This window comes from Colius striatus, chromosome 3, assembly GCF_028858725.1.
Source record: "Colius striatus isolate bColStr4 chromosome 3, bColStr4.1.hap1, whole genome shotgun sequence".
NCBI lineage: Eukaryota > Metazoa > Chordata > Aves > Coliiformes > Coliidae > Colius > Colius striatus.
The window spans coordinates 68,947,167-68,966,137 of record NC_084761.1 but is presented as its reverse complement, the minus strand read 5'-3'; the positions used below and the strand labels follow the sequence as shown (position 1 = coordinate 68,966,137).

At 32.4% G+C, this 18,971-nt stretch overlaps 1 protein-coding gene across 2 annotated transcripts in view; it reads right to left on the bottom strand.

The window, feature by feature from the left end:
• Positions 1–18,971, bottom strand: part of SGCZ (sarcoglycan zeta) — a 200,797-nt gene that overhangs the window by 483 nt on the left and 181,343 nt on the right. For both annotated transcript variants that reach the window (XM_061993083.1, XM_061993084.1), the window contains one exon: positions 10,376–10,499. In XM_061993083.1, the coding sequence (XP_061849067.1) occupies positions 10,376–10,499 (124 nt within the window). The remainder of the gene's footprint in view (positions 1–10,375; positions 10,500–18,971) is intronic.

Sequence of the window (18,971 nt, the reverse complement as noted above, 5' to 3'; positions counted from 1 at the left end):
GTATTAGAAATAATTAATTTTAGAAATAAAAAGCTATCAACATTTCTTGTTTTTTAGTTCTATGTAGTCGTATATCCATTAATATGCATTACTAAGTATTTACAAATGCTTCATCCAACATGTTTTTTCAGAAATGGATGACAAGCAGTGTCATAAAAAAACATTTTGACAATATTCTTGAATAGGTTGGATTGTCACTTGTAGATTTTATGATTAAAATCTTTTAATTCATGACAGTAGCATATCCCTACTCTAGAATAATTTGTATTTTAATAACTGTGAAGTGATATTAAAGCACATTCCCTAGTGTGTTCCTGTAAGCAGCTGGAAATATCAGCTGAACCGTGTTAAACAGCAGAGGCTTAACAATAGCTACATTCAGAGAATAATTATTAAGAGTCAGAGTCATATACACAAAAATAAAGAGTTTATTTGACCTAAATTAGGAGGAAAAAAGAATTCAGGTTAAAGTCTTATTAAGAAGGTCATCAAGCTATTCCCATTTGTTTCTGAACATTCAATATTATTAAAAAATATTGAGGTTTTTAAATCTCCTTCCATTGGAAATGACACAAATGAGTAAGAAACTATCAATAACAGTAATTTTCATGAGTCTTTATCGAGTTCTGCATTATTTACACTTATGTTACTTTTTCAGGATTTGGAATAAACAATGTCATGAAATTAGGTAACTAAAGCAGGAAAAATACATGTCTTCCACTGGCAGAAACAGATAAGCCTCCAGCTGCTCAGAATTTGTTTTTTACTTATGAAAGCAGTAAATGAGAGCCAAAGCAAGATCAGTCATTACCTCAAGTCCAGACTAGGAACTTCTATAAGACAGGTAACAAATCAATATGGCTTTAAGCTCTGCATATATCAGTACTAAGGTTAGGAAAAGGTGAGTTCCTTAAATCATAGAATCATAGAGTCATAGAATGGTAGGGGTTGGAAGGGATCTTTAGAGATCATCTAGTCCACCCCCCCCTTCAGAAGCAGGGTCATCTAGATCAGATCACATAGTAACACGTCCAGGCGGGTCTTGAAGACCTCCAAGGAAGGAGACTCCACAACCCCTCTGCACAGCCTGTTCCACTGCTCCCTCACCCTCACAGTGAAATAGTTTTTTCTTACATTTAAGTGTTTTTTAAAAAAGTTTTGAAAATCAACAAGGTCAACTTGACATCATTCTGTGACAGTGTTGGCAGTATACGTGAAGAATCTGAGGAGATATGGTAATTTTTTTTTTTTTTTTTTTACAGAAGACGAGTATTATTTATGATAAAATCAGCAGCATATGGCGGAAAAGTGGTTCAGAAGCACTACTAAGCTCATGCTGGAGAGAAGTGAAGGAGAGCAAACTGAGAAACAATTAAGAAGTCTGGATAAAGTCTCATACAAGAACTGATGCACATTTGTATTACCGTTCACAGTAAAAGCGTTGTAAATGATTGTGATCATTGAAGGAAATACAGTCTGAAAGTAGTCCCAAGCAATATTATTCCTCGTGACTACAAGTTCTCTAGCTCCCACTGCAAGGTACTGATGGGAACTCACACTAAAAGGGACAGAAAGGGAGAGTCCCAGAGGCATAGGTGGCAGCTGCATGTCCTGATGTCTGATTTAGTTCGTATATTGATAGAGGAATTGATTACAAAATTTAAAATTAATGTGACAAAGGAATGACATATTTACACACGTATACAAGCGTTGCTGCCTTAAAAGTCCAATATCACAGTCTTAATTAGGAGTCAAACACCAGCAGAAGTAACTTATGGAAGAAACGTGGATGATGAAGGGAACAATTTAACAGTGTTCTGCTACAATTACACATTCAGCTCAGCTAGGAACAAATGTAAAACTAACTAAAGCATTAATATGAAAACAAAATAATGGATGAGGGAAGAAAAGAATTTGACAGCAAAGTAGAAGCTAGGAATTGGTAAAATGTAGGAAGGAAACAAAGGACATAATCATCAGTCAGTGGAGTGATAGTTAATAAAAAGCACTCATATCAAGAATAAAAGAAATGTTAACAAGTCCATCATTTATGTAGCAGTGGTGGAGTTTATTGCATAAAAATCCAGTAGTATACAACAACGTAAGCTCTATGGAAGTGTAAGTGTATCATTTGTACTGAATAGTGCTCAGCATAGTTCTGTACTTGCAGAAAGATCAAGTATTGATGTCAGAACAGGACTGAGATAAAATATTTTCAGTTTCAACAGAAACTCAATAAGGTGTTAAAAAGGAGTCAGTAACATTGTATACTTTAAAATCCACAGCTCTTGATAACTTGTAACATAGACTTAAAAAAAAGTGAGTAGCCTTTTGGTCTTCTAATACTAATTTTAAGTAAGCCCAGATATACGGGGAATATCAAAGAGGATAAGAATAAAGAATATTTCCATGCTTTAATTTTAAAAAAATGCAAGTAGGAGATATTGGAATATTATATATGTGATAATAAAAGGCACTTCTGTGTATAAGATACATATGTAAGAAAATCCATCAATATAAGATTAACTATTTGTACTCTTGTCAGAGCACATGATTGGACATTTTAACAGCTTAGCTGAAAAGGTGATGAGAAGACTGTAAGTCAAAACTAAATGAGTTCTGAAAGGTATGTTTTGATTCAAACAAATTAGAAAAAAATCATAGAGCATATGTGTTAGAGATTAAAATCTCTTGAACTTTATTTTCTCTTTTTCTATAAGTTCAATATATTTATGGTTTTTTATATGCTTATACAACTCTTCATTGCAGATGTTCCGTAGTGTACTGCTCTAAGGCTTTAATCCAGTGGGCCCTACTCCAGAATGCATTACAATACAGTGTAGCTCAATTATTTTACTCATTAAATTGAATGACCCTCTTAGCTGTACATTCTTTTCCACTGGTGTCTACAATTTTCACACAGTGAAGTAGATCAGTCTGGGTTTTTCTGATGTCATAACCTTGAGCAATAGTTATCTGGTGCCATCCCAAGCATACATCTCACAATACCTGGTGAGCAATGTGAGTACTGGGTTATGGTGACTGAGAAAAACTAAAGTGACTTCTTGTGAAAGTTTATCTTCTGTGTTGAGTGTAGTAAGCTCTGTGCCTTTGCAGAAGGCTGGGAAAGATGTACAATTTAAACAGACTTCTATAGCTAATCCCTGGGAAATGGATTCCTGCTATGAAAAGGATTAAAGTCAGCATTAAAATATACTCTGCAAGGTTATAAATAAAATTCTGAATTTGCAGATGCCAAACTGTTATCTATTAGTTAAGTATCATATCATATAAGCATCACATCATCATAGTAGCCCAATGTGTAAGGAATTTCAGAGGACCATAGTCCATGTTTGAGGACATAGCCTCTCCCTTCCTGTCATCTACTAAAAGCTGAAATTCATGGCCAAAGAGCCCTCCAATACCAGTAAAACTTAAACTGCTTGCTGTTTTATGCCTGATGTGATGAGCTGTTTAAAGAGAAGACAAATGTCAAGACAAATAACTGAACAGTATTATGTTCCCAGGGAACGCTGTTGTTAGATGACAGTAGCAGTTAATGGAAATGCCTATATACACGCACTTTCTCTAATCTTTTGTGCAGTGAAAGGTAAGATAAGCCATTTAATACTCCCTATGCATCAAGGCCATACAAGCCAGTCATGTTACTTCTGAGAATCTCACATCTCAGCAGATAAATAGTCAAGGACAAAGCCAAAACTTTTATCCATTCTTGAAACATTGTAGGAGATTGACTGAGTGATCACAAAAATAGATAAGGTGATAGCTACTCAGAGAAATGTTTTTTTGTGGGGAGAAGAACACTGAGCAGCACCATTCCCTCTAAATACTTGAGGTTTGGAAATCCTAGATCATTGCTTTGTCTTGTGCACCTTATTGATGAACAATATATATGGCTTATAATATTTAAAAGTATATCTGATTTCTGAATACTTAAAGTAGCCAACTGAATCAGTCTGTAGGGCATATGATAGGAATGGAAAAGTATACTCTTTGTACATATATGTTTTGCTAACAGAGATCTGCAACTCATTTGTTCATCAGACTGTTGTTAATCTGAACAGTGAGAGGGAAAGGGAGAAGGTGGCAAGCCAGAAAACATGAATTAGCTACAAACCAAAGAAGGAGAGAACTTTCAGTGGACAGGACATAGACATGAAGTAAAAAAATGAAATATTCCTACAAGCCATTTCATATAGATATGCACCTACCACACATAAAAGTTCTCCACTGAGTCCTTTCATAAATTCTCTCAAGAGAGGAAATGAGAGGTTAAGTAGAAAAAGTCAAATGAGTTAGGATTTATAAAAACTGAAGAATATTCTGTATTTATGTACAGTTTGAATAGACAAGTTGTTCTACAGAGTTGCAAAGGGATATTTAAAGGCTAATGTAGATGAGAAATGGCAGGAAACTGGAGGAAATGTAGAAGAAAAGAAAGCTGAAAAGTTGGCATTCATCAACAAGTATAAGATGACAGTGATACCTCATTAAAAAACCCTTTTGAATTCCCTTAGGCTCTTCGGAATTATAACAATCCAAGATTTTGTTTGGTATTTTTCTCTTCTGCATGTGCTATCACAAGCATACATAAAAAAAGGATTATATAGATTGGATCACTACACTCAAATATATAATTTTCATATTGTGGTATTTTTTATAATTCAAGGTGGAGATGAATTGCAGCTAAATCGCAGTACTTTAGTTCACATGGGCCATTTGTTCCAACACTTAACTGGTTATTTTGACATTTATTTTAAAATCTAAACTCATTTTCATTAAATCTGAGAGATAGTTCTGGGAAAAAGAAAAAAACACAATGCGAAATTAAAATATTTACTTGCTAACATATATACTGTAAAATCTAAATATATGTTGGCACAATATCTGGAAGTATATCTGTCATAATGATTGATAGTATTGAGGAACAGTTAAACAGTGAAATGAATATGATGGTTGGCATCAAACTGAAAAAATTAAATATTGAGAAAAGTCTAGAAGATCTAATACAATCTCTGTATTAAAAATGTATTCTCTACAGAATAAGGATCAATTGACTATAAGATAAATGAGACTTTTAGGTAGAAGTCTAGTCTAGTGTGATGAATGTTCTCTTTCTTAAGATTATACTGAGTGGCAGATTCACTCAGGTAAATTTCTTTTGTTAACGTTGCTCCCATTCCCACCTGCATGTTATTCCTGGAATTGTTGTCAACTGAAAGTAACTTGAAAACTAATATACATAAGTTAAAAATAATATTGTATACCAGTGAAGCATACAGTTCCTACTTGAATGGAAGAATTTATGTTTTCATGTCAATTTTGAAGTGATGTTTATGAGAGTCATTTCAAGTGCACATTTTTGTAAAATCGTGGTAAATAAACACAAACATAGATTTTAAAATCTTAGTTATAACCTCAGTTAAATTTACATATGTGGATGCTGAAGCAAAAGCTTTTTACTGTATTTATTCTTTCTATTAAGAAAATTTTCAGGGATAATCAAATGAGGTTGCTGTGAATGTTGACTAGTAGAAGTATATTGGCTTCAGTGCTTACAGAATGCCGATAATACTCTCGTACACAAGAATTCCAAGAATAAAATATTGTATGATATTACAAATCTTTGAAAATTTATTCAATCAGTGGAAAGATGTGAATTCTCTGTTATTTATATACTAAACCCAGAAAGGGAGATGTCTTTGGAATATTTATGCTTAGTTTACTGAGTACAAAAGCTTATGAATTAATTACCAGTCAAATCAGAAGTAGATAGAAATGTGAAATTAATGAGAAAATATTTTATTTTTCTAATAAATTATTCATTGTCACTTCTTTTTCTCTTTCTAATAAAATGGTTTCTGGTGTTAATCTCCAAACTTTACCCAGGAACAAACAATTCAAAGATAGACGATGACAGTTAAAACATTGTTTTAGTGGTTTGGGAACACTGTATTTTAGTTGCTGACTTACATAAAAGTGTTTTCTACTATAAATTAACTTACACATTAACAACTGTTTTAAGTTGAAATGTAAAGATTTTGTTTAAAAATAACACCACATTTTAATACATTTCAATATCTGTCAAGATATGTTAATAGAAATTTTGAAACTGTTAATTAGTAAAATACAGAAAATTTTTTCTTTGTTTCCACTAATCTCTTTCCTCCCAGACAACAGTGACAAGTCAACTGATTAATACTATTGAGAAGGGCTGTGACAGCAAAATGCAGCACACGTTTGTTAGATAATTTTTGGTGAACAAACAGTTGATCTTTGAGCTCTAGAGCCTTCTATTACTTACTTTCTATTGAACTCACTTAACCCATACCAAACAAGTCCATTTTTTTTTTTAAGACTTTTAATCTCAAACAAATATATCTTGTCTGAATTGATTTAATCTAGGAAATGTAGTTGTTTTTTATCAGTCATTCCTACACAGTCATGGCAAGTAGCTTGCAGAATAATGTAATTCCATTTCAGTATATTAAGATTTTTTTTTCCCAGAATATAAACATAATCCACAAAAACCATACCAAACCCAAAATTTTAAACCAGTACTGTTGATTGGGTTTATAAATGAAGATTTTTTCAGTTTTATTAAGTATTCATATCTGTGTTAAATACATCTCCTGGAATAAGAAATAGAACTGGATAGGATTATCGATCAACTGTTAGAACTAAATGCTTTTGTTAGTCTCTATGAAAAATGTATGTATGCTTCATAAACAATATTTCACTCAAACAATAAATTGATCTCTTGTCTGATACACTGATTTTGAGTAAACTTTGTCTATATGAGAGTATTGTTTTTTAAATATGACAACTATAAGTTCACCAAGGGATCAAACTCGTTATGCCAGAAACAATTAAATATAATCTACAAATGATACTGAGGAGGAGTATAATTTGTCAAGAAAATACAAGGTCATAAAGATATAAGTAGGAAAAGGTAAGTAATATGAATATATCTGTAAAAATTGGAAGGCTCTTTGAGTCTCTCTACATTTATTTCTACATTTATTTTCTTGTTCTTTGATAGTCATGGAGATGGAATGGAAATGCAAAGTCTAGCTTACACAGAAGCTACTTGCAAAGATACTTGGCAGCTGCAGGAAACTCAAAAGACGTGAAGCTGATTAGCAGCCTTGTCCTTCAAAAGGTGAGGTATTGTGAAAACCATTAAATTTATTTCTTAGACCAATGAGTGGGCAAAGTCAAATAACCTTTAATTTTGTTATCATTGTATGACAATGTGTTCCACGTTCAATCCTAACAAATTTTCATGTCTAGCTAAATGTAGTAACAACAGAATTCAAAATTGATGTGTACTTTTGCATTGTGTTTATATGTAAAAGAAACAGTACTCAAATAGCATTGTGCTGAATTTCCAGACAAGAAAGGTACATTTTCTTCCTATGTGAACTGGTAGATTCAGCTAAAGTCCAGAGCTTCATATTTAATTTTACTTGTAAATGATTGCTGCTTTAAATCATTGGTTATGGTTTATTTATAGAATAATACATAGTTCACAATTAAATGCTGAGCAATAAGTGAATCAAAGGATTCTGCTGATGCCTCGACTCACAAGGGTGCAACTCAAGAGCTTTATAAAGGGCAGTAGAATCTGAGTAAAAATTAAACCCCCTAGTATTCAGTATGGGATCACGCATTATAATGCGTAATAGAGCTAAAAGAATTATTATAATACGGCAGTAAATAAAAAGAAAATGTATCAAACAGCAGAATTTAGAATCCTTTCAGAGGCTTTCAGTTTATCATGTGAGAAGTTAGAGATTATACTGCATGAGAAATAAAGGTAGAGGAAAACTATTTTATAAACACATTTATGTCCTCAAAAATAATTTATTCTTAAATAGTTAAAACTGGTTGATTCCAGATGTCATACAGCTGTTTTCCAACATAATAGGACAATAATTATGCCATGGAAAGAAAACATTAATTCACATATCTCTGATGAATTTTGGATAGGCTTACAAATATTAAAAACTTAAATTTGTTTAACCAGTGTAAGAATAATATAAAAAACTTTCTAGTACAAGAAATGTCTTATTACAAAAATGATTCACAGATCCAATTCATAAAGTCAACATTCCTTTATTTGTGAAAGAAACTTGACTGACAAAGAATACACTTTTAGGCTCAAATGAAGATTATTTTTGACAGAGACACTTCAGAGTTTTTTAGATTGTCTGTTCTTAAAAATGAGTAATAATGACCCCTTTACACTTTTTTCCATACCATCTGCTCATCTGGTGTATCTGTTGAGCTGTAAGCAAGGATACCAATTGATATTTTGATATGCAGTCATTTTTGTCCATAAGATATTTACTCTGGTTCCTCACAACTGGCTGTACTTAGTCAAGCAATTCCCTAATGTGGCCACAATAGCTACACAACCAGTGATGCTGTGGAAGCTCATCATATGCCTTACAAAGTGTTTCTGCATTTTTCCCTGACCCTCTCTAGTCAAAGAAATAAAGTAGCAGACTATAGAGGTTGATCAGACCTCAGGATGAAATTTCTCTGGATTTAGAGGACACTTTGTTACAAATCATACTGGAATTGCAAGTATTCAACAGATAATTAAACATTTGGGGATTTTTTTTTTTCATATAAATGTTTACAGAACAGCTCCTTGAGAAGCAAAGGAGAAAGGCTGGTATCTTGTTTTCTGATAATTATCCATCTAACATCTATGTTGGAAATCACAGATGTGCAAAGTCTTACCATGTAGGGGAGTATAATGATTTTTAATATGAAGTTCAGCAAAGTCTGCTTTACACTGGCATTTTTTTCCTAGAAAGCATATAATACTAAATTGAATTCCATTCTGAATAATACATAATATAGTAACTATAACTTTTCTGGAGTTCCCATTCTCAAAGTCCAACTGAAGTCATAGGACATTATTTTCAAAACAATCTTTCCAATAAATTGTAGTAAATAATTAAAAAAAAATCAAAAGTCATGCAATAAATGCACAGTGTTGATATAGACAAAATGCCTAATGAACATGTAGATGAATAATTTTTGCAAAGCACATGGAAATGCATGATACCAAACTAAGATATTCATACAACCATTGCTTTAGGGATCATGAGGGATTCAAGACAGGTAGGAGTATTTCTGGTTGGTTTGTTTGTTTGTTTTCTTTTTTATTGTAGCATTACTTTTCCCCTCTGGAAATATGAAGGAAAAGAACAAAGAAACATGGTAGGTGAAAAGACACACTTAATTCACAGTAAAAATACCCACAGAGAGGACAAAGGTGATGGAAGGCAATATTTAAGGTTAAAAGAGGATTAGATTGTCCTTACTGCTGTCTTGTTAACTTTAGGAAACTTTTAAGAAACAAAGACTTCACATTTAGAGAGGTAGTAAGTATAAATGAGAGATTGCAGGAAGACCTGTCTTTTGGAGAAAGTCAGAAATTGAATGGGACATGTGTTATATAAATATTTGAGGATCTGAATTAAGAAAATAATGTGATTAGTTATGTTGGACAGATACTTGCATCAACAGAAAAATATTATCAAAAGGAGTCCTTTGATGAGGTATATTGGACAAAAATGTTCCTATATACATCGTAAAGCAGAGTATATATTGCAGGGGATTATCTGTCACAATCTGAATGGTGGTTTTGCTCGTGGTTACTTATTTTGATAGTTTGTAAAGTACCTGGGAACATTTTGTAGAAAACGTAGAACACAAGAAACAAAAGATTTCTGAATAGTTTCATTCTCAATTCTATGTTTATGTAAACAATCAGTTTTCAAAAAGTGCTGTAACAACCGGTGCCAATGATTTGAAAATCCATAAATTTCTCCAAAACACCTAATAGAAATTTGAGAGTCTCTCATATCCTTGCACAGTTTTAAAAATTTATATAGTTTTCAGGACTGTAGATGAAAGGATACCAGTAATCACATGTTTCTGCAATACATGATTGGCAATCAAACTAGTGACCCAATTTAAAATTGTTTTCATGGCTTTGTACAGGTTTAAAAATTAAGAATTTATACCAAAATCTTTTTTGGTCAAGCTGATCGCTGAAACAAGATGCTGGTGAAACAGTATTTTGAATAAACCGTTGAAGTACTCTGTCTCTCTTGTGGAGATAGTAGCAGTCCAAGGAAACATGATATGTAGATGAAATTTCTTAACTTCGTCATAGTTTAATGAAGTATTAATCCAAATTAATCCAAATTTCTCTATCTTGGTTTCTCAGATTAATTCAAAATATTTTTTACCAGTATTAGCTGTCTATCCTCACATTCTTTGTGTTATGCTGGGCAGAGAAGTAGAACAGTTCACTATCTGTTGAACTTACCTCCCCTTCTGTGGACTTTAAGTGCAATTCTTTCCTACAGGTAGCTTTTAAGTCTCCTGCAGCTGCGTTGACTTGCACTCCCCTGGGTGCTTCCATAACCAAAGATCTGGTGGGAGATTCAAGTCTGAAATACAAAAACAATCATAGAAAAAAAATGTGCTGAATCAAATCACCAAAAATCACACAACTCACAAATCCATAGTGTGTGTCGGTATAAACGCATTTTGAAAGTTAAAGTGATTCCCTCACTACTCGTTATGTCCCAGAGAAAGAAAAAAATAAGTATGTGTCTAAATCTATTCCTATTTAAAACAGCATTTAAACATATACTGGTATAAACTTATATGCTTAATAATGTTTTCTAGCATTAGTACCTAATTTATTTCACTGTACTAATATTGAAATATAGGTACTTAAGAATCAACATATCTCTATGAGTGTTTGGCAGGTTAATAAAGTGTGCTTAGTGATTGAGGATAGATGCTCAACTAAGTAAAAAGAAAACAATAGACTTTAAAAGTTTTAAATAGTTATGTTAAACTCATTAGAATGACTTTACTTTCACAGGCTCATTCATATTTTCAGTAGGTTTAGCGGTTTTACGTATGAAGAAGAGAGAATCATAGAATCGTAGAATGGTAGGGGTTGGAAGGGACCTTTAGAGATCATCTAGTCCAAGCCCATTGCTCAAGTGGATTCACCTAGATCAGGTCACATAGGAACATGTCCAGGCAAGTCTTGAAGACCTCCAAGGAAGGAGACTCCACAACCCCTCTGGGCAGCCTGTTCCACTGCTCTATCACCCTCAAAGTAAAATAGTTTTTTCTTATATTTAATTGGAACTTTTTGTGTTTCAACTTCATCCCATTACCCCTTGTCCTGTTACTAGCTACTATAGAAAAAGAAATTCTGTTATGACTGTTATTGTGGGAATTTTGCACACTTTTTCTCTTCTGTCATGTTATGACAGGGCTAAGACTCATGTCAATTGGTCTTGTTATCTTTCCTCAAAGCAATTACTGTTTTTTAATGTCTGACTTTCCATTTCTCCCTATTCAAGATCTTCCATCGACCTTAAAGGAGAAATATAATACTTTCTTAGCTATCTTATCTCACAGTATTGTACAAGTTTCTCTTGGAACTGAAGTACTAATGCAAGGATTTTGTAGAAGTCACGTTCACACTCTGAATAAGAAAGATGATCAGATGAAAACTGTATTGAACTCAGAAAAAAATTTGTATTCTGGTTGTGTTCAGCTAGAGACTTATTGCAAAACGCTGTTAAGAGGGAGACAAATCTTGTAATCTATTTATATCCCAATAATATAGTGACAGAGAACAGTTCCCCTTTAGCTGAACAAAAGCTTTTTGTAAGATGAAATCTATTAATGATAGAAATATCTAGAATGAAGAGCTTGAAGAAAACATTTTATTTCCTTCTTCAACAAATTGTATTTTGAGTGTTAGGTCATGTCCATCCAAAAATATAATGAGGTACTAGATGTATAAAGGGAAAAATAGTTTGACAAAAAATTTGCTACAGAAAAGCCAAGTGAAAGATCTGTCAAGCAATGGAACAAGACAATTTCAGTGTATTTCAACTATTGCATTTTTTAAGTGTGCAGAACAGTGATAGATTATCATTTTGAAAACAAAATACTACATTTGCATGCAAAGTAAGCCACTGAGATGGTGTCTGTGAAAAGCTCTGTTTGTTACATGTCACTGACACTTAATAGGGAAGGGGAAAAGAAAAGGGGGGAAAGTAAGTATTTGGCAATATAAAATGAAACTATTAAAGCAGGTGCTTATGTAGAGGAAAAGAATATTTGTGGCTACCTATATAAAAAAACCACACATGGGAGATACAAACCATAGAAAAATCTATATTTCTGGTACAAACAGAATGTCTTAGACATTTTCTTTCTTTCCCCCTTTTTTTTTTTTCTTTTTTTTTTCTTTCTCTTTTTTTAAAATATTCTATGTGTAGAATTTAATAGAAGGTTCTGCAGTTCTTTGTACCAGGGAGGAATCAAATTATCATAAAATACTTGGTCAGGCACATCAGTGTTTTTCAGGTGATGGTTTGGGAACAGAAGTTCCGGCTATGATAGAAGAAAAAGAGCTTCCAAAACCTTTCAGAAATCATATAAACTATAATGTTTAGAAAATCGGTTTTCCAAAGTTCCCTGTAATTTTAATGAGGTTTTCCCTTGAATTAAAAATGAAAGTGAATTGAGTAAATGTTAAATTATTTCATACTTCCATTCCATGATTTTAAGCAGCATAGTTTTGTAATTTAAAAATTACTTTCCAGGAACATTAACATTTCTCTGTAGTTTCAGCTCCCATTTCATAATTATGAAGACAAAAGTGTTCTTAGCTACATTTATTGCATTGAATTGATGGGTGTTTGCAAAGTCACAAATATTTCTGGTTTTGTAACATCAAAACCACTCTCAGACCTGACTGAAATTTTCCATAACTGGACAATAAGAATATATTTAGGAATAGAAACTATTTTTTTTGAACAATACACATTTTTTTTCAAAGCATGTGACAGTGCACAGCTCAAAATTTCAAAATTGTTTGTCATGAGTTAAATTTACATAAACTAATTCCAGCTTGTATAAAATGAAAACATTTGGGCAATTAATTTTTGAACATGAGAAGTTGTTAATATAATCTTTCTACATACTGTGGAGAAGAATATTTTTTCAGACAGTACAGTTTTTTAGCAGTTTTCTGAAATCAAATAATGTAGTAAAATGTCAACAAATGGCTGATGATCAGCAGAGCACTTTTTAGTACACAAACCATTAGTAAAATTGAATGCCTAACTATATTTTACAGTTACTAATTTACGTTTCTTCTGATGATCTACATCTGAAAAGTGACTTAGCAGCACAATTGACAGCATACTACTGGCAATGAAAAATTCTAAACACATAGACAATTTTCTCAATGTTTTGAGATTAATTACATTTAAGATGCAGCTGATTTATAATATTTTTCCCATCATATAACCTCTACTATAAACTTATTGTAACACTCCATGTGTTACAATACTCACTCATATGTGCATAATTACAATAGTGTATCAAGAATTTTCTTTCTTTTTATATTCACTGATGGCCTGTCAGTGTGGCTTTTACATCTATGAGTGAATCCTACTCATATAGTTTTTTCTTACTCAAACAACAAATAGCTATGATGGAGAAGGTAACTAATGCTACTATTAGACAGAAAGTACAACACTGTAGGAAAGACAAAGAGGGTTTTAAAAAGAGATTTTTAAGTCAATTTGCTATATATGATGCACACAGATGATCTAGTCAGAGCACAGATTTTTTTTCTCTTCAATTATCAATAGTTAATTTGTGGAAAAAGATTAATTGAAGAGGATCAAAGCTATATGAATTTGAGTTGGATTTGTTAAAGAATTACTACCAAATCCACAAACTTTTAAAATATCTTGAATATTTTCCTTTCAAGGTGTTAAAATATTTCTCATTAGAACTACAGAAACATTTATTTTTCAATTAGCATTTTCTGTTTAAAGGCTGACCTAGATTATGTTAAAGAAAAACAATTAAAAAAATTGAAATAAAGAACTTCATTTAGATTTTAAGAAATATTTTAGACATATACTCATAATTTATCTATGTTGATTTTGCTCTGTTGGCTTGCAGAAGGTAGTTCTTAAAATAGCAGGAAATAGAAGATTCCCCTGTGCATATGTGAATAATTTATTTGTTTCATGACTATTTAAGCAATGCATCCAACCCATACTACTGAGTAAAATGATTAATATGTACTTCTATCAATTTGGAATCTTATTCAAAAACAAAGGATTAAAAAATATACTGTCAACCAGGGATTGCACACGTTAAGAAGGTACTTATTTCCACTTTACTGGTATCTTTACACCTGGGGATCAATAAATACTTTAATATTCCCAAGTATTTAACTTTTCTGTATGATGGTCTTACCAACATACTGGATTTTATTTTCAGTTACCATAGGAATCCTGTTATTTATCCTGAAGTTTATTACATTTCATTTTTTATAACGAAATGTTTTTTTTTTTTTCTTCAGGATGATGATTTTTTTAAATTGAAATGCAAAGGTAAATGCAGGCTCCCGTATATCCTTAATATTGTTCATTGATTTTCATCTATCTTTTATCGAGAAGCAAAATTCTCAAATGTCTATGTGAAGCTCTCTTTGATTTATATAGAAATCTAACTTTAAGGGCCACATTTTGATTTTCTATTTTGTGACTTCATAACAAAGGTCTTAAGTAACAGAAAGTTAAATAAATGTTTTATGGAATAGGTAATGGTCTAAACCAGTAAATATTAACATGACCTTTTTTTTTCCCCTCAACATACAATTTTTCAACACGCAAACAATAAAATAAAGGAGAAACGTTCTTGACTTAACTCAGACAGTAGAATGGCATTTAGTACAGCATTTCATGTCATGTCCATGCTCTGCATGTCACTGACTTTGGCATACGCCAGCATGTCCTTATTAGAACTTCTAAAATTCTCATTAACCCAGAGATCACCTCACTGGGCTCAAACCTGAGTTCTAATTCTCCTGTACCTGCAACTGGTTTTAGTTCAGTGGATCTGCATTATCATAGCTACACTTGAAGCAATTGAATATTTTAATGAGATTTGACATAGATGATAGATCAGAAAAACATTTTTCCCGTGCAGGGAAGTGAAGAATCTCTTCTGATTATATAAAAAATATTAGTTACTGATGAGGAAAAGTAAAGAATAAAATGTCATTGAAGAGTTTTTTTAGTGATGTTATTAAAGGACTATAAAAAGTGAAGAAGCATGTAGGAAAGGTGAGAAGTGCTGGAGAAGGCAAAAGTTTAAAGCAAGAGCTTGACAAAATCAAAGGGAGATATCAGGAAAGTTAAAGAGAATTTAATGTATGATTGTTTCTTTGAGTGGGTGAGCTCATAGCCAGAATAACTAGAGCCTGGGAAACTATCAAAATCAGAAATAATATTAAGTTCCCAACAAACCAAAAACCTAAGCCAAATTTCAGGTACTAAGAAATCATGCATTCTAGAATGTGAAATCCACTAAAACAGAGTCCTTTGAAAATCAATAAGATTAGTAGAAATGCAAGCTTTAGAATGTGAGGTTTCATTTTTTTAGAGAAATATCACATGTTTCAAAGTCTAAACTTGCAGGCTGTGAGACAAAATCAGCGTATGAGACAATCCAAAATACTCCCTCAAGGAAAGGTATAAGTATGAGAATAGTATTCATCGTAACCCTTACATCTTAGAGCTAACCTGTTCCACCCAGAACAGTCGTCTTCCCATAATCTTGCTTAATTTTGTTCTCACTTGAAATCCCTCCTACACACGCTCAGTCACTCTGCTAAACAGCCTTACATGAAGTTTATTTTCTTTCTAGAAACAGCTCCATTACCTGAGTTGTCTTTCAAAATATATTTTCTTAAAATAGAAATCTATCTTGTCAGAAAGATTGAAGTAACATGCCCACAGATAATACTCAAGTGGCTGTCAAGAGTAAGATCTGAACATAAAGTACCTGGGGGAGGGTGAAGAGCCAAATGGAACAACTTGAACAACTGGAAATGCATGAGAACTTTTTGATATTAAATCTTCCTATTTTTGAAAACAATTAGCTTCTTATGATTAGGAAGTGACAGTCCAGACCACTTGTAATCATCTAATGATATTTCCAATATTGCTTTGCCAAAGGGCCTTAAGCTGATATAAACAAATGTATTTTGCTGAGATAAACTGTGACATATTTTTGAATCATATCATGTGGAAAATTATTCTGCTGAAATTCCTTTGACAGGTTGGCTTCAAACTCTTCAGACTAAGTGTAGTAGAAAGTCTGGAATATACTTTCCAGTGGCTCATACTATGAAGTAAACATTTTTCTTTTTTTCTTTTTGACAATGAATTCTATTTTGAAATACAACCAAGGAGAGAATGAAAATTGCAGGATAAGACTTGTAATATCTTTGATTCTTCTCTGTTCTTTAGGATACCTCTGGAGTTCTCTATCTAATCATAGATACAAGCAATAGGAAGTATTTGATGGATGGCAGAACTAGTAGTTTCATAGACTTATGTACAAACTGTAACTACCCAGCAGGTACTCTTCCATTCTCTGAACTTCTATTTTCTTATACTCAACCTATATGAGCTTGAGATCATTTGTCTGGTTCCAACATCATGTTAGGACAAGAATCTGAATCCCACCCTATACACCTACAACTTTGCCAGAAACTCCATGTTCTCTACACATGACCTGACCATGAAACAAGATATGTCCAAATCTGAGGATAGTCTGAAGCCATGTGTGTGCAAACAGGTAAACGCACAACAATAAATACTAATAATATTAGCTGACTTTCTGTTTGAGCCTCTAGTTAGGCATTTGTTTGCAGAAAACACATAGAAACTTAAGAATCCCTTGGCTTTCTACCAAATATGGATGAAAATGACTAGCTGCTTCACAAATTATCAGGGAGATGAGGGAGAAAATAGGCAGGTGGCAAAATTAAGAAGACCTATTTTCATGGGAAAATGGCTGAAGAGTAACATAAAAAATGGAACTACTACTGGAAACAAAAAAGGAACAACTAGAGTTGGAGTCTCTTCTGGGAAAAATTTAGTATAAGAAAAAATAAGGAAATTAATTGCTTCTCAAAAAATATAACTTTTTATTATTGCAGTAGTAAACTTATTCACTTTAAAATCATAAGACAGGAAATGAAAACACTGTGAATGTTACAGTAGCATTACTTGGTCTTAATGACACATAGTACAGGTTTTATTGTCTATAAGTAGCATATGAAATCATGTTTCACCAGAAAAACGACAGAAATTCAGAATATTCAGATATGATATAAAAAGACTGTATTTGATGTAGAGTCAAACTGCATTGCAGAAACGGGTTCTGGCATCACTAACGTTAGCCTCTAGGTTGTTGATCAATTTTCATTAAAAAGTCAAACACTTTTACTGAGAAAGTAAGTAGAACCTAACATCATTAAAACAGCACAGGAAGGAATCTGTTGTTTTTTTGGTTTGTTGGCTTGTTTTTGTTTTGTTTTTTTACTCTACTGCATCTTCTCCCTTTTTTTGAAGTTTGATTTGTTAGAGTCACAGTGTTTGTTTTACTCTCAGACTGCTCAGATGTCTAAAAAGTTCATGTCAAAATTCTGTCTTATACTTTCTCTGGCTCCATGTTTCTATAGGATAGGTATTCTGTCCCATTAGTAAAAAAACCCTTAAATGTCTCAAAAAAAGGCTCTTAAAAACCATCAAGCAACTCTGACTGAAACAAAACCCTTGCACAAGACTTATGTATTTTTAATTCTTATTGGAGTTAAAGTAGGATCCTACTGGCTTGACCAGTTCCTTGCTATTTGATCAATTTTCATCTCATTATGCCCAGCATTAGCTTGCAGGATTAGCTGTTAGTCAATAGTATGTGAATCTTGAGGTAAAAGAGAAAAACCCCTGATAAATTTGATCTTGCAGTTATCCCCAAAGAACAAATTAATTCACTCTCTTGTTAACAGAGGCTATTGAGGGCAAAACTATCTACATTTAGCTACTGTCTACTTCTTGATATTACCTATTAGTGCACCATATTTTAATGCACTATTAGACAAATACTAATATTTGGGAGCCTATTATATGGGCAGTTTAGTTTCCCTAACTGTGTTCCAGTGAGAAAACGTAGCAAGAGAAAGAGGAAGATTAAATTATTAAGATATAATTAATTTTTCTGATTCTAAGGCATGATTTTTTTATGCTCCTTATCCCAGCTAATGAAAGTCAGATTTAATTAGTTTTTGGGTTTTGATACAAAAGGGCTCACTAATTTTCACAAAGGATTTTAGAAAATCATTTTCTGAAAGCAAATCCTCACTAGCTATTATTTTAAAATACAAGACAGGAGAAAGATGTTACTAAAGTGGTTAGGCACATAAGAAGGAATTATTTAAAACCTCAACCTGATTTTTTTTCATGATATATTTGTAATAGCAAAAATTACAAATACTTCTCTGTCTGAAGACCTCAAAATCTAGCTATAGAACAAAGAATGATTTAGGCAAAGTTTAGATTTGTAAAGCCAACATGAATCTGAGTTTTTATTTTTGACTTCTCGTCCAGAATAGATTGAACTAAAATTCCAGGATGTTAGGGGATGTCATCATGAGTCTTATATGTATCAAAGCCTTAAACCAAATGTTATAATGCAGTTTAATTTTCAGTAATCAAGGTGGTCAGAATTTCATTTTTTAAATCCAGTGCTGAACTGGTTTACATATCTAAGTTTATGAATAATTTTCCAGTATAATTTTCTTTTTGTTAAAAAAAAATATATATATTACTAAAATGCACCATATCTTGATGTCTGAAGTTTATTACTTGACCAAAAATACTTATGCCAGCATAAAAAAAAATGAGATCATTCATATTTTAATAAATGTTCTAACATATATTCTTTTCTCTTTCAGGCCTCTGTATACGTAGTCCCATAGCTTAATATATTTGCATATATGCACATGA